At 44.6% G+C, this 15,257-nt stretch overlaps 1 protein-coding gene across 1 annotated transcript in view; it reads right to left on the bottom strand.

The window, feature by feature from the left end:
- Positions 1-1,094: 1,094 nt before the first annotated feature.
- LOC126534093 (fatty acid synthase-like) overlaps positions 1,095-15,257 on the bottom strand; it is a 183,329-nt gene continuing 169,166 nt past the window's right edge. The window contains exons 27-29 of the mRNA XM_072284047.1: positions 4,392-4,628; positions 3,317-3,541; positions 1,095-1,228 (exon numbers count right to left, since the gene is read on the bottom strand). Coding sequence (XP_072140148.1) covers positions 1,209-1,228; positions 3,317-3,541; positions 4,392-4,628 — 482 coding nt within the window. The 3' untranslated portion in view covers positions 1,095-1,208. The remainder of the gene's footprint in view (positions 1,229-3,316; positions 3,542-4,391; positions 4,629-15,257) is intronic.

The raw sequence follows: 15,257 nt of genomic DNA, 5'->3' as shown, positions 1-15,257 counted from the left end.
CAGGTCCACCGCGCACGTGTTAGCGCAGGTGCGTATGAGAGATTCTGCGGCGACAATCACTCCGAGGTAGCGCCAGAGCACCGCGCCTCGTCTCTTCACCGATGATGCCATTGATGAAGCATGCGGCGAGCGCGTCAAACAAAGCGCAGCATAAGCGCAGGTCTGTCTTCGGCGGCTGCTCTGAAACACACCCACGCGTCACTCGCGTGCTGCCTCTCAGGTTCTGCCGATTATCGAGGCAGTCGGGCCACAATTCGCCCGTTTGCATCGTGCCACACGACAATGATTGTCCACGCCAGCCAATATATCGCGTAATGAAAACGCGTGTACACCTGCGCTCACATTTCGCATTAGGTAGCACCGTAATCGTCGGCGAATTTTTTATGGCGTTTCACTGTGCCTCCATATTCTACGAGCCATGCCTTCCGTGGTATTTCGTCAAAAACTTCCTAGCATGCCATCGCAATTTTTTTTGTTTTATCTGCGGCTGTTTGTTGTCCTCATTGTGCTGTTATACTTATCTTCTTTCTCTTGTCGTGTTTTGTTCTGTCACCTTCCTTAATTAATGTTACTTATTAGCTCCTTCCAATTCATTCTTGAATGTATTTGCTGAGCTCGTACCACTGTTGTGTACTTCCGGAGGGGAAGCTAGAATTTTTCTTCACGCGTCGCGTATTTTGCGCTTTCGCAGTTTGTGCACAAAACTGTCAGCACAATACTTTCTCCGCCTCCCCTTTCCAGAAAAGAAACATAAGTGTGGGCAGTTTCTGTAGGAATCACCTTGTGACTGCCATTGCTAACACACTTGCAACACACTAGACTATGCTCACGTGGTCCACACAACGCAGAAGCACTGTGCCTGTCCTTGGCTGTCCCCTTTGGTGGCTCAGGAATTTTAAGTTCAAATTACTAGGGTATGGCTTCTTAGCATTTGTCCAGCCGCTGACCACCACACTGAAGATCTGCGAGGCATAAATACGGTGGGTAGAAACTGATTCGATGTCTAATTTGGGTGATTCCTTGTAGTGTTCTGCCAAAAAGAAACATGCCGACGTCATTCGTAGACGCGGGTGAAATTTATTGAACCGCATCCATATCGCTCCATGGCTACCCTCTTTTGATGCACTAGGCAAGTCAGGACAGCTTCAGTTTGGTGCGTAAACATGAATACGATGAGGTCTTCGTGAAATGCATCCGCCGCCTTGAGTTCAGTCCTTCCGTTCCAGGCCTGGTAAGATAGGAAAATAGACAAATCATAAGTGTAAAATGTCAGATATGTCGTTTAAGCCGCGATAACGTAACCAGTGAAAGAACCCACAGAGTGGTGTTGATATGACACCATTTAACCAGTGATTCGAAACTACGATGTTTGGGCTCGATGCCGCAAGTTACATACGGCTGGGCTTAAGACTAACAAATTGTTTAACGTTGAAGTAGGCATACGAATGTAATTTTCCAACAAAAGCTTAACAATGGCGACAACGCAAGTTATATAGAAAAAGAACCGGAAAAAGACGTCAACCAAAACACAGGTGCATAAACCCCCGATTATAAAAACGGCAATATTAAAATTCTGCTACAAAATATTCAAAGAAGATTCGATAGGAAGCATTGACTTTACTCCATGCTCCATATTATTGTCCTGTCCACAGCTACCACTGTGTTGCTGGAGATGAGCGAATCCAAATAACACGGAGCCTTTCACCGTGATGGCGCCACATAAATATGGCAACCTCAAGGACCTCAGTGCATACGCCGTAATGTACGTAGGTGTATATAAATAGTGGCTAAGCTGTGCAAGGAAACACTTAGAGAGGGAGGAATGCAGGAGCTTTATGGATCTTTTTTTGCTTGTTACCTTTTTCCTCGATAATGGCAATAGCATGACTATATTAATGCACAAGCCAACAAACTCGAATAACCTTCTTTGAGAGTCAGCGACTCGTGTTGTCCTTTCTTCTCTCTGTGCGTGTTTCATGTTGCTGTTTAGCGACAATGAATATCGACGACTAGTTTAACCTTTATAGCTACGCATATGTAATACATAGAAAAAAAAATGCCTGTTTCACCCGAAGGGTGAATTATGCAAACTAATAGCAATGCTTAGCGTGGCGATTGAGCTCCTGAGACCATCTTATAAGCAATATGCGGGAATGACATTTTGGAGCCATGCAGCACGTGAGGAAACTGGTGCTGCGCCGCTGACAAAACAACGTATCGGCAACTACCAGCCATCTCACAACGCTCACAATGCCGGCATCTCACAGTGCAACGACTCTAGCGGCGCTGCAGGCGCCAAAAGGTATAAAGCTTACTCTCAAAGTTTATTCGTCGTTCTCCTGGTGCTCAGTAGGAGCACTATAGTGTGCGTTGCGCACAATGATGACGACAGCAGCGGAAGGCAGAGCTGCACTGGATCCTCTGCCGAGCCGATTGAGTTGAGGATGCGTCTACTGCTGACTACACCGTTTTTGCTGAATAGTAATGGGGACACGGGTAATGGGTTTTGCCGAATGGTATGGGTACACCGCAAAAGAATACGCCAACGGCAAAGCAGGCCCCAGAAGTTCTATTTCAAGACTAATATTGGTTTTTTACATGTATGACTAAATCAATAAGGTAATGGTGCTCATCTTTGCGGATAAATTAGTGATGGCTTCTAGCATGTTGAAGGTTGCTTTCTTTGTTTGGGCATTAGATATTTCGTGAAGTGTTATCACATGGCTGATTTCAAGCTATTGCGAAGCCCTTTATTTATTTGCTTAGTTTCATTTTTGCTCGAGTTCTATTCATAATTGCTCATTGTGTGTGCATAGTTTTGTATATTATGCGCAGTGTTTACTAGTATGTCTAACTTCATTGTTTTGTGATATACATTCGGTGATTCACCATGCTACCTGAAGAAGGTGGCCAACAAGCACGCTGTGCTTAGGTTGCAGAGGAAATGAAAAATCTGGTATTAAATGAATATGAATAAATTTTAATTTGATTTGATGAGCCTTTCGCGCATGGTAATATGGTTGAGAATCGGCGCTTGTGGCGTCGGCTGTTGTACGTTCGTGCGTGTCTCGCGGCGTATCCTATACACTAAATATGCGCCAACTCTCTCTAGCCTTCATATAGGTTCTTGCACCCCGCCCCCGATGCTTACAGCGGATCACATCACCTGCAACTATCCGCTCGAGAGCTGCGCATGCGTACATCGATATCAGCGCATCACGGCGACATCGAGGGCTCTGCAGTGCCTGATCGTGATCGTAACCGAAACGTACCGCAAGCGACCCGCATTTATACGTATATCCTGTCTTGGGCGTACCTTGTCCTTCGGCAGGAGCTGAGGCATCAGGCGCTGGTGAATTGTCGCTGCATGCTTCGCTGATCTCTTTTAGCTGACTGAAGCTAAGCTGCCGAATTTCTTGCACAGTCAGGACAACGTCGTAGTCTCGCTCCAGCAGTTGCTTCACTTCGATGGTCATCAGAGAGTCGATGCCCAGCTCACCGAGGCTGACGGTCGGACTCATGTTCGATGGGTCTTTGATTCCTGTACGAGAGATAGCAAGGAAAGTTTAGAAGTGTCCATAGAGCACTGATTCCGTGCTTTAGTACATAAATCAGCTTACTGTTTTTCACGTACTCTCCTTCATAGGAAGCGCTGCCTATTCACGTATCGGTCGCTCAAACTTTACTCTACATGTGCTACCACATCTTGCGAATATGGCGGGCAATGCTTATCTGCAAAGATTCTAAAGCTGAGCGTACACGCAAATTGTTTTTCGTGCTGAAAATTCTGATCCTCCGGAGGCTCCAGAAAAATTCGGCCGCGCGATAAATTTTAAGGAAATGTTTTATCGCCTAATGGCGCCTTACGAATCAGTGAAATGCTTTGGTAAAATATAACACGAAAATGCTTACAGTGGCATCTCTGTGTATGTCGATAACGTGACGGGTCATGTTTGTTGACGCAAAATCTCTTAAGTTTAATAAACACATACATTGAGGTAACCACACCTTCGTTCATTGTGCTTTTTCTTCATCCTCGATAACAGCGTAATCTCATGGTATAGGAAATCATATTATTTACTGGAATTTTTATCATTGGAGGTGATACGCCGTCTCATTAAAAGTAGTATCAAGTTTTTTTAAACTCTTATCCACAAATATATGATAAAGCATCTATATATGATGCCGCTTGCATAAGACTTCGGGTTAGAGTTTTATCGTTTAACTTAATGATGTTGGTTCACTTTTAAAAAGAAAGGCGATAAGTCGATGTGTACAGGTTTCTCATGGAGTCCCATGTAGTGAATAGATATCCTAAGAGCTGCCGCGAAAGGTAAAATAAGGTTGAAACTACGCTAACTACACTTGCCACGTACTTAGGCTCAACTTACCAATTATGTGAGACACGCTCTGAAGAAGATCTTGCTTTTCGACGCTTGCCGTTGTTGTGGACATGTTCGGCTTGACAAAGCACGAGACGACTGGGTGGCGTTGGCCCAGGAAGTAGTTCAACATCTCCAAACAAGAATTTATCGACTGTGGCGGAAGTCCAGTAACTGTCACGTCAGCGCCGAAGACATCGTGGACTACACCAACGTCTCCGATAGGACCCCACTGGATGGCCAAACCTAAGTATACAAGAAAACATCAATATTTTTTTTTAAATTTTGTTCACATTGCATTTTGATAAGAATGTTTGACTGTACTGTAGATGCATACCACCGGTACCTTACTACCTGTTTAGAATGCTTCCACTGCAGGGCTCTGCTAATCCAGCCACAACCAATGCTTTCAGGTAAAGTAATGTGTACGATTATTAAAGCATTGCTGTTATATTGTATACGAAAAGGGCGTTTTGCGATCTCTACTAACGCTTAGACGGGTTAGGAAGGACAGTTCAAGGCAGCTTATTTTAGCATTATTTACAATCCACCACAGTTTGTGATAGACAACTAGCGTTAGCCAATTACATTCGCTCGCCCAAATACAGTAGGTATATAAACGAGTATATTCACGGTTCTGGGCTTTAGAAACAGACTACGCAACGCCACAAAACTTATCAAATCTTCCAATCTGCATGGGACTTGAGATGAAACTTTTTTTTTTTATGCTTGACACAACAACGTTTCACAACAAATCATTTCATCAGGTGTTATTTGCATTGAGAGTATATAAGAGTCAGCACCGAGGTTTTGTTACTTCAGATGAATATACCAAGTATTTCTTTTTATGCGCTAAAATTACGAATACAGTCGTAACTATAGGGCACTCCCGTTTTTGCAAGAAATGCGCGGTCATTTCGCTAATCAACTAGATAATACTAATAAACATTTTGGTTAGTAACATTGGCGTGCCTGTCAATTACCAAACTGAAGCCTAAAAGTATTGAAATCACGCCTGCCTAGCATGTCGCTGTTTAGCCTGCTTGGTTGTCGTGCAAGACTCGTCATAAGCATAAATACACATTAACTGAATATTCTTTCAACAATGATTCGTTTGGGCAATCGTTTTTTTCCACTTACGATACGGTTACATCCCGATGTCACGGACGCCTAACCAGTGTCCGCTTTGATTGCAACTTTAGAACATACATTTAACCTCTAGTACCATCACAATTGCCGCGCACCCTCTCTCGTTTGAACGCTAGTTCCTTTTTCTTGGACTCCTGCACTTTTACAATGTATTTCCATTCCTAACATTTGCTGGTAATGACCGTTGAAACGTATGCCGGTTGTCTTGGTGTAAGAGATTGCTTATGCTATTGCACATATTTATGTTCTTGTACTATCACTCGCTCGCTTTTTATTCCATTTCCATTTTTGTAACAGACTGCAATCCTGTGCCTGGTTGTTCTTCGCTTTTTTATTTGCAATCTTCTTTGTGGTGTTTGCACATTACGCATGATCGATACGGCGTTGATTCTCTTTGCTTGCCCAACTGGTTGTAAACCGTCCTCGTGGTTGTGCTTCGTTTCGTGTGCGTAGCATGCCCGCTTTCGAAATGTTAATTTGAATGTGTGAGTGATCTTTGCCATAAATTCTCTGTATAGAAGCTTGCTTTCTTCCCTTTTTTTCTCGAATAATATTTTGAATTTTTTCCACACTGTACTAGATTGTGCACTGTTAAACTTTATTGTAATATTGATGTTTTTGCTTGAATAACTGCTTAACCCACATTTAATGCTTTAATGCTACCCTGGCGGATGTGCTTCAGTATTTCCTTGTCGATTCTTCTTGTTGTTGTCTTTTTTTTTTCTTTTTCTTTTCAAACATGATTGCCTTTGTGATGCCCACCTGCTATGCTCTCAACTGCGAGTGGCAGTATTTAAAATAAATAAATAAATAAATAAATAAATAAAAATGTCCTACTACTAGCCATACTTAGACGTAGGCCTCCGTAAAATGTGCTACGAAATGTGCTATGAAAACGTGAAAAGCTACCTGTTACTCCAAAAGCTTGCCTATAACAGTTAGGAACGATTATAATCGGAACTCGGACGCATATTTTAGCAGATTTAGCGGATATCTATATGCGAGATGTTGAGGAACTGTCAACTGGCGATTAGAAAGATTTTTGACAAGAAACATGCGAAGATGGTACACAATTATTCGTTCTATGCCTTTTGAAAAATACGATAGTACCATTATAGGCCTAAAGTAGGTCCATTGGCCTTTTTAATATATTTCCATAAATTTAAGCTCCACTTTTGGTCACTGCAACTAAACGGGAAGGTGACTAGTTTCAAGGGCAGCATTATATTTCTGCGTGAGATAAGACAACATTTCAGCAAGCACACGCTATGTTAGGGCATTGTGTATACCATGTGCCTCAAGACAATTGGGACTTCTTGAATAATTCAAGGAAGAAATATCTTCTGCGTCCTTGGTTGGCTACAGAATGAATGAGGTTGCTAGGCTACCTACATAAATAAGTATGCCTAAGTTACCGCATTTGGCGTCACCAACACGCGCTACGGATAATTTACTGGAGGAACTCGCGAGATAGTTGAAAAATCAAAACTGCCGTGAAGTTTTACAGTCCGTCAAATGCTAGGGATAATGTTATTTATTATGGAATTATGGTGCTTCCATTCGCCTCTCCGATTCTTAGCGAGACGCCTAACTAATGAAGATCTAACTTATGTTTGGGGATCTCAACGAAGCCAAGCGTTCGTGGAGCCGGCGATTAAACACTATAATATTGCCCATTGCACACCTGAACCTTTGGCAGGAATAAAACTAGCTCAACCCTTCAACGCAATGTGACAGCTCTTGTATTGGCTCGTATTTATTCATTCGCTCACATCATCATCATCAGCCTGTTTTATGTCCACTGCAGGACGAAGGCCTTTCCCTGCGATCTCCAATTACCCCTGTCCTGCGCCAAACGATTCCAACCAGCGCCCGCGAATTTCCTAATTTCATCGCTCCACTTAGCCTTTTGTCGTCCTCGATTGCGTTTTCCTTCTCTTGGTGCCCATTCTGTAACCCTAATGGTCCAACGGTTATCTAACCGGCGCATTATATGACCTGCCCAGCTCTATTTCTTTCTCTTGATGTCAATTAGAATATCGTCTATGCTCGTTTGCTCTATGATCCAAACAGCTATCTTTCTGTCTTTTAAAGTTATGCCTAGCAATCTTCGTTGTATCGCTCTTTGCGCGGTCCTTAACTCGTTCTTAAGCTTATTTGTCAGTGTCCAAGTCTATGCCCCATATGGAAGCACTGGTAAAATGCACTGATTGTACACCTTCCTTTTCAATGATAATGGTAAGCTTCCAGTCAGGAGCTGGCAATGTCTGCCATATGGGATCCAACACATTTTTATTCTTCTGTGAATTTCCTTCTCATGATCAGGGTTCCCTGTGATTATTGGTCTTCGTAAACGTTATGCTTCGCAGACTCTAGAGGCCGACTGGCGATCCTGAACTCTTGTTCCTTTGTCCGGCTATTTATCATTATCTTTGTCTTCTAGACATTAATCTTCAAACCCACTCTTACACTCTTTCTGTTAAGGTCCTCAATCATTTCTTGTAAGTCGTCTGCATTGTTGCTGAACAGAACAATGTCATCAGTAAACCGAAGGTTGCTGAAATATTCGTCGTCTATCTTCACTCCTAAGCCTTCCCAGTTTAATAGCTTCAATACAGCACACAGTAAATAACACTGGAGAGATTGTGTCTACCTGTCTTACGCCTTTCTTTATAGGTATCTTCCTGCTTTTCTCGTGTAGAATTACGGTAGCTGTCGAATCTCTGTAGATATTTTCCAAGGTACTTACGTAAGCGTTCTGTACTGCTTTATTACGTAATGTCTCTATGACTGCTGGTATCTCTACTGAATCAAATCCCTTTTCGTAATCTATGAAAGCCATATAGAGAGGCTTATTGTACTCTGCGGATTTCACGATAACCTGATTGATTAGACGGATGTGATCCATTGTTGAGTATCCCTTCCTGAAGCAAGTCTGTTCCCTTGGTTGACTAAAGTCTAGTGTTGCCCTCATTCTATTGGAGATTATTTTGGTAAATCTTTTATATAATACTGGGAGTAAGCTAATGGGCCTATAATTTTTCAATTCTTTAACGTCTCCCTTTTTGTGGGTTAGTACAATGTTTGTATTCTTCCAGTTTTCTGGGACCCTTGCAGCCGATAGGCACTTCGTACAAAGAGCCGCCAGTCTTTCAAGCATTATGTCTCCTCCATCTTTTATTAAATCAACTGTTATTTCATCTTCTCTTGCCGCTATTCCTCGTTTATTGTCTTGCAATGCCCTTCTGACTTCATCGCTAGTTAGAGGAGGAGTTCCTGTATCCTGCTCATTACTGTTGTAATAGAGGTATCCTGACTCCTCTGGATACTGTACAGGTCAGTATAGAATTATTCCGCTGCTTTTACTATATCTTTGAGGTTGCTGATGATTTTACCATGCTTATCTTTCAGTAAATACATATTGGTTTGTCCTATGCCAAGTTTCTTTCTCACCGATTTCAGGCTGCATCCATTTTCTACGGCTTTCAGTTTCTAATATTCCTTACTTTCGCCTTGTTCATCAGTTTTGACAGTTCCGCGAATTCCATCCTATCTCTTGAGTTGGACACTTTCCTTTTTTTGTCGTTTTTTTATCAGGTCCTTCTTTACGTGGAAGAGCTTGCCTACTGGTTGCCTTGGTGCCTTGCCTCCCACTTCAATTTCTGCCTCTGAAGTCAACCTAGTTACAGATTCATTCATTAGCTCTACGTAACCATCATCTCTCTGTTCTAAGGTTGCATATTTGTTTGCAAGTACCAGCCTGAATTTGTCTGCTTTTACCCTTACTGCCTCTAGGTTGACTTGTTTCTTCTTTACCAATTTAGCATTTTCTCCCTTCACATTGAGTTGAATCCTAGCCCTCACTAGCCTATGATCACTGCACTTAGCGCCCTACCTATCACTTCCACATCCTGCACTATGCTGGGATAAGCAGAAAGTATGAAGTCCATTTCATCTCTTGTTTCACCACTAGAGCTTTTCCAGGTCCACTTGCTGTTGCTAGGCTTCCTGAAAACGGTGTTCATTATTCGAAACTTATTTCTTCCTGCAAATTCTACCAGCATCTTTCGTCTAGCGTTCCTAGAATCGATGCCGTAGTTGCCAATTGCTTGTTCATCAGCCTGCTTCTCCCCACTTTTGCATTGAAGTCGCCCATTATTACAGTATATTGTGCTTGCACTTTTCCCATCGGTAATTCAGCACCTTCATAAAACTGATCTACTTCCTCCTCATCGTGACTAGATGTTGGAGCGTATGCTAGTACTACCTTTAATCTATACATCTTATTAGCTTTGATAACGACTACAGCTACCCTCTCATTAATGCTGCAGAATTCGTCAATGTTGCCCGCTATGTCCTTATGGATTATGAATCCTACCCAGTAATGTATCTTACCGAGGAGACCTCTATAGCAGAGGACATGTCCGTTATTCAGCAATGTATAAACCTCACCAGTTCTTCTAATCTCACTAAGGCCGATGATATCCCAAACAATGTCTGCTAATTCATCAAAGAGTCCTGCTAAGCTAGCCTCACTCTAGAGGGTTCGGGAGTTAAACGTTGCAAGGGTCAGTTTCCACTGACTGACCCAATGCAAACATTTGTTCTTACTTATTTTAAATGTACAGCCGGCTTCTTGGGCAGTGCCCTTTGGCGGGTATGTGCCATAGTATGGCAGTCAGCATCATAATCAACACGCAGCGATCATGTCATAGAGCTAGCTGGCGTTGGCACGATTGAAATATGCGTGGAATTGTGGCTACACGGTTGGAGCATAGTGCCATCTGCTATGGAGGATTACGTTTGATCCTATTATCGGCCAGGTAACTAATTTTTTTCCAAGTTTTAGCTATTCACCAAGAGAGCAAGCAACACTCAGCGAGTTACTGAGTGAGTAAACACTTTATTGAATATAAATAAAATAAGTAACGATGGTTGGGGCCCCTATTCCAGGGCCCCACTAGCACAAGCGCCTCGCTGGTCTTGGTCCAGAAGAGCCAATTGGCTCCCCCGACCTTCGTTCGCAAGCCATACCTCCCACCGCCAATTCATCATTAGTGGATGTTGGTATAATATAGGACTGTCTATGTGCGGAGGCTTCCTGGGGCACTCCCATGTGATGTGTTTTAGCGTGCGTCTGTGCACCACGGGCACTGGTCAGGGAACCTCGTGGGGTGTATTCTGTGTAGGTGGTGCAGGTTGGGGTATGTATTCGTCTGAATACAACGCCAGTCCCTCTCCTGTTAGCTGTTTAAATCGGAGTGAGGATGCCTGTAACGTCTCCACTCCTGCCTTCGCAGTAGGAGGATGTCACGAGAATTCGGCGGAATGTCGTCGCTAGGCAATGCCGTTGCTCGGACATTTAATCCTCGAGCAATGCGGTCTGCCCTCGCGTTTCCTGCCAGTCCCTCGTGTGCCGGACACGAGCCTGCAGCCAAGGTAAAAATATGGCTGGCCAAATTAGCAAAGAAAGCTTCTCTTCTGTACGCTATTCTAGCGAAAATATTATCGTGATTCAGTCAGTTCGATGTAAGTTGTAACGGGAAGGTACGGGAGCCTCTTTCGTTATTGTGATTAGTACAAACATTTTGTATCCCTTCTTGACGATTGGTAAAAGGTATGCGTAGATTAGGAATGTTCTTAACTGGTGCACCATTATAAGAGGCGGGAACAGCAGGTATAGCATGCTTGATAAATAGAAACAACGATAGTTGAGTGACTCGGTAGAATTTAATGAAATCTGCACAGCGCGAGAGAACATTACACGGATAAGTATGTAAGAACAGAGCGAGGTACATGGTATACGCGCTAAAGCTGCCGTAGAGTTGTTCACAACATCACAGCTCACAGTGCTAATTAGTTATTTTTTTTTAATCAAGCTCATGTTGGGATACATTCTTTCGCCTAGTTATCATGAAACTTCTTTAGTAGCATGTTCTTCAACCGGCAAGACTACAGACAGGTGCTCGCCGAGACCACCAGCCATATAACACGTAAACTGTGTATTGGGGTTGATAAAAATTAGATCTAATTCTGATGACATAGCAGGTATCAGAAGCCTCCTGCAGTTACAAAGATTTGGAAAGCACAGTTCGTTTTTGTAGCTGTTCTGTGGTGCTTCTACCCATATCGAAATAAAAATCGCTAGCTATGTACGATACATAATATCCAACGTCCGAATTGTTCGAAGAAGATTGACGAGTTTTCTTGCGTGGGTTGATAGGTGACAAACAATAACAACCAGAGAGAGTAAGCTGTTAGCATTTCGATATTGCTCTTGATCACATTGTAAATATACACGATATCAGGCGCATAACTTTCGCGCAAACTCGCCCAGCATTCAGCTGCATTCCCATGCATTCAGCTTTCGGCTGATACCGAAAGCTGAATGCATGTTTGTGGATTGTTTCCAGCAATATACAGTCGGCTCTACAAGAATAACTGTTTTAGGAATGTTGCGTGAATTGGTGGTGAGTAAGTGAGTGAAATAACTTTAGGGGGTCGTTGGCTATTTTAACGAGCTAGAATACTGTACGCATGAGAAAAAAACATAATTTAGGACGTATTCACCAGGTAATGTCAGCGACAAATTTCGACGACGTCAGAGTCACTGGTTATTAGGACGGTAATAGCTCCATGTTTTGTTCAGGCATGTGAGGTGTAAGATCCTCCACATCATCTGTTGCACACCTTTTGATGCGCTTGACGAAGTTAAATGAATGAATGAATGAATGAATGAATGAATGAATGAATGAATGCAGCGCTTATTGCCATAAAGCTTGCTTATGGCCACGTCATAATAAAGCTGTGACATGGTGCTCGCCACTAAGGCACTTTCAGTTTTTCCATAGCTACCAAGTGCAGCGATGGACGGATGGATGGATGCAAAACATTAATGAAAGTGCTGAGGTACTTGGCTCAGCGCGCTGCGGGCCGCTCCTACAGTGGGGCAGTCAGGCCAAACCCGACCGCCTAATCGTGGGTCTCTGGACAGCCCATAGTTGCGCCCCGGCGTCGGGGCTCTTGATAGCGGAGAGCAACTTGTCCTCGTTGATTTGTTCCGTGCCTCGCAACGAGGGGCAACGCCAGAACATATGGTCTAGGCTAGCGAAGTCATTGCAGTGCCTGCAATAACTACTGGCATAAGTGTAGGACTAAAGCTTGTGGAATACAGCCGGAGAGGGATACGAGCCTGCTTCCAATAATCTTATGGTCAATGCCTGCGCTCTATTCAACTTCTTGTGAGGAAGGGGAAAGGCTCTCTTGCCGAGATAAAAGTACTGCATAATTTCATTGTATGTAGTCGGTCGATCTCTGTTCTTCTCCACAGCGGGCCGGCTGAGAGTTCTCCATGATCGCGGAAAGGTAGAACTCGTGCCTTCGAGAGGGCCAGCTCGTTGAGGTTTGTGGGGCCTCCCATGATCGATCCCATATGAGCGGGGAACCACGTGAGAGTGTGGGTGGCAATGCTTTTGCTGTCGAGAATGCGACAGGCTTCCTTACACACGCCGCCAACGCTCAAGGCGCGTATGGCTGCCGTGGAGTGCTTGAAGATATTGGCATGATTATATTGCGCTTAGTGTTACACTGACGATTTTAAGTGAAGGACAGGACGTGGACGAAATGTAACACTAAGTGCAATATAATCATGAACGTTCACCAACTAGCCCCCTTCATTGCTTTGCTAAAAGATATTGGCATGTTTGTCGTCCAGGACGGCCAATGCAATGGCCACTTGCTCGACCGCACGCGACGACGTGCTTCCTACCTAAGTGGCGTTAACGGTCGAACCCCTGTGGTTGATCGACGCTACTGTGAAGTTGTTGCTGCCGCTGTACTGGGCCGGCGTCAACGGAGCAGCTGCCGCCAGGGAGTTCTGTCATGAGGCCTAGGAGAGTCACCGCCCTGGCCTTCTTTCTTTCCACGTTGCGCTTGGGATGGATATTGCACGTGGCGGGGGATATGATGATGTTATCTTTATGCTCTTTCGGAATGCCCTGGTAGGTGTTTTCCACCGTGGCCAGGAGGACGCCCATCCATGTTAGGAGTCGTCTGCCCACCCTGGTGCCGGAGAGTCTGAAAATCTGTGCCCTTTCTTGTGCTTCTGCAATTTTTTCCACCGTATTATGAATACCCGACTGTAGGAATCGGTCGGTGCGTGTGTAGTTTGGTAGTCCGAGCACGCGCTTGATACCCCTCCTTATCATTGCATTTAGCTTGTCTCCCTCGGCTCTCTTCCAGACGTGCATGACCTGTACGTACGTGAAATGGCATAACGAGAAAGCGTGGGCTAGCCTTACCTGATTCTCTTCGCTCAGGCCTCTCCTTCCATTAGCTACCCGCTTGATTAGACCGATGACGCTATCCGTCTTCTTTGCTAGTTTGTGAATGGCGATGCTATTTGTGCCCGCCCCTTCGAGTGTCATTCCCGAGATTGGAATGGACGCGACTAAGACGTCAAATAAATAGCAGAATATAACCGCATAGTTAACCCCCTCTGCAGTCAGTATATATTTACTGCATTTCATTGCAAATTACACCTTTGCAGAGAACAGCCCTTCAAATGCGGTACATAAGTGCCAAAAAGAAAAAAAAAGTGTGATGCTATAATATTGTTACGGTTAATGTTAAACCGGCTTTATTCAAGGGACGAGATTGATGGTAAAGTCAAGATGGCGTCCTGAGGCTGCACCAGCTCACGTCTTCTTCCTCTTCTCCTCGCCCGGCTCATGCCGTAGCAATCCCCGGTTGCCAGACGAAGCCCGCTGGGCAAGTCCAAATCACTCGGAAAGCGTAGGGTGAAACCGCTTAAGACGGGCAGACTGGGTCCGGCTAGACCGACGACCAGCCGACGTCAAGCGTGCCACCACGTACGTCAAGTCACTCAAGCGATCTACAATGATGAATGGGCCCGTGTACTGGGGTAGAAATTTTCGCATAAGCCACGTTTACGTTGTGGAGTCCACAACCACACAAAGTCTCCTTTGGCGTACGAGACAGACTGGTGTCGGCTGTCATAGCGCTCTTTCGATCGGTGTTGCGATGCCCCAGTACAAATACGAGCGATACGCCTGGCTTCTTCGGCAAGAAAAAGCGTCTTGGCAACGGAGTACGGAGTCAAACGGTAGTATAGTGTCAATGCAGCTTAGCGGTGAACGCGCGTAAAGGAGATAAAAAGGACTGTAATCGGTCGTCTCATGCTTTGCAGTATTATAAGCATAGGTGATGAAGGGGAGTACGTCATCCCAGTCCTTGTGATCGGAAGATACGTACATGGCCAGCATGTTAATTAGAGTTCTGTTCGTACGTTCTACAAGCCCATTTGTCTGAGGGTGATAAGGCGTTGAATGACGGAACTGCGAACTGCAGAGACGAAGCAGTTCTTCTACGGCGTCCGCAACGAACTGACGACCGCGATAGCTAATGATGACACGGGGGGGACCATGTCGAAGAATAATGAATCGAAGCAAAAACGTTGCAACGGACGCAGCTGTTGAAGACGGTACGGCCGCCGTTTCCGCGTAACGGGTCAGATGGTCGACACATACGATCACCCATCGGTTGTCGTTAGATGATCGGGGAAATGGGCCCAGAAGATCGATACCCACTTGTTCAAATGGCAGGCGAGGCGGCGGCAGAAGTTGGAGAAGACCTGGCGGAGCGGTGGTAGGGCGCTTGTAGCGTTGACATCGTTCGCAACTGGCGACGTAGTGCTTGACTGTGTCC

The sequence above is a fragment of the Dermacentor andersoni genome, chromosome 8, assembly GCF_023375885.2.
Source record: "Dermacentor andersoni chromosome 8, qqDerAnde1_hic_scaffold, whole genome shotgun sequence".
NCBI classification, from domain to species: Eukaryota; Metazoa; Arthropoda; class Arachnida; order Ixodida; family Ixodidae; genus Dermacentor; species Dermacentor andersoni.
This window is presented reverse-complemented; position numbering and strand designations above follow the sequence as displayed.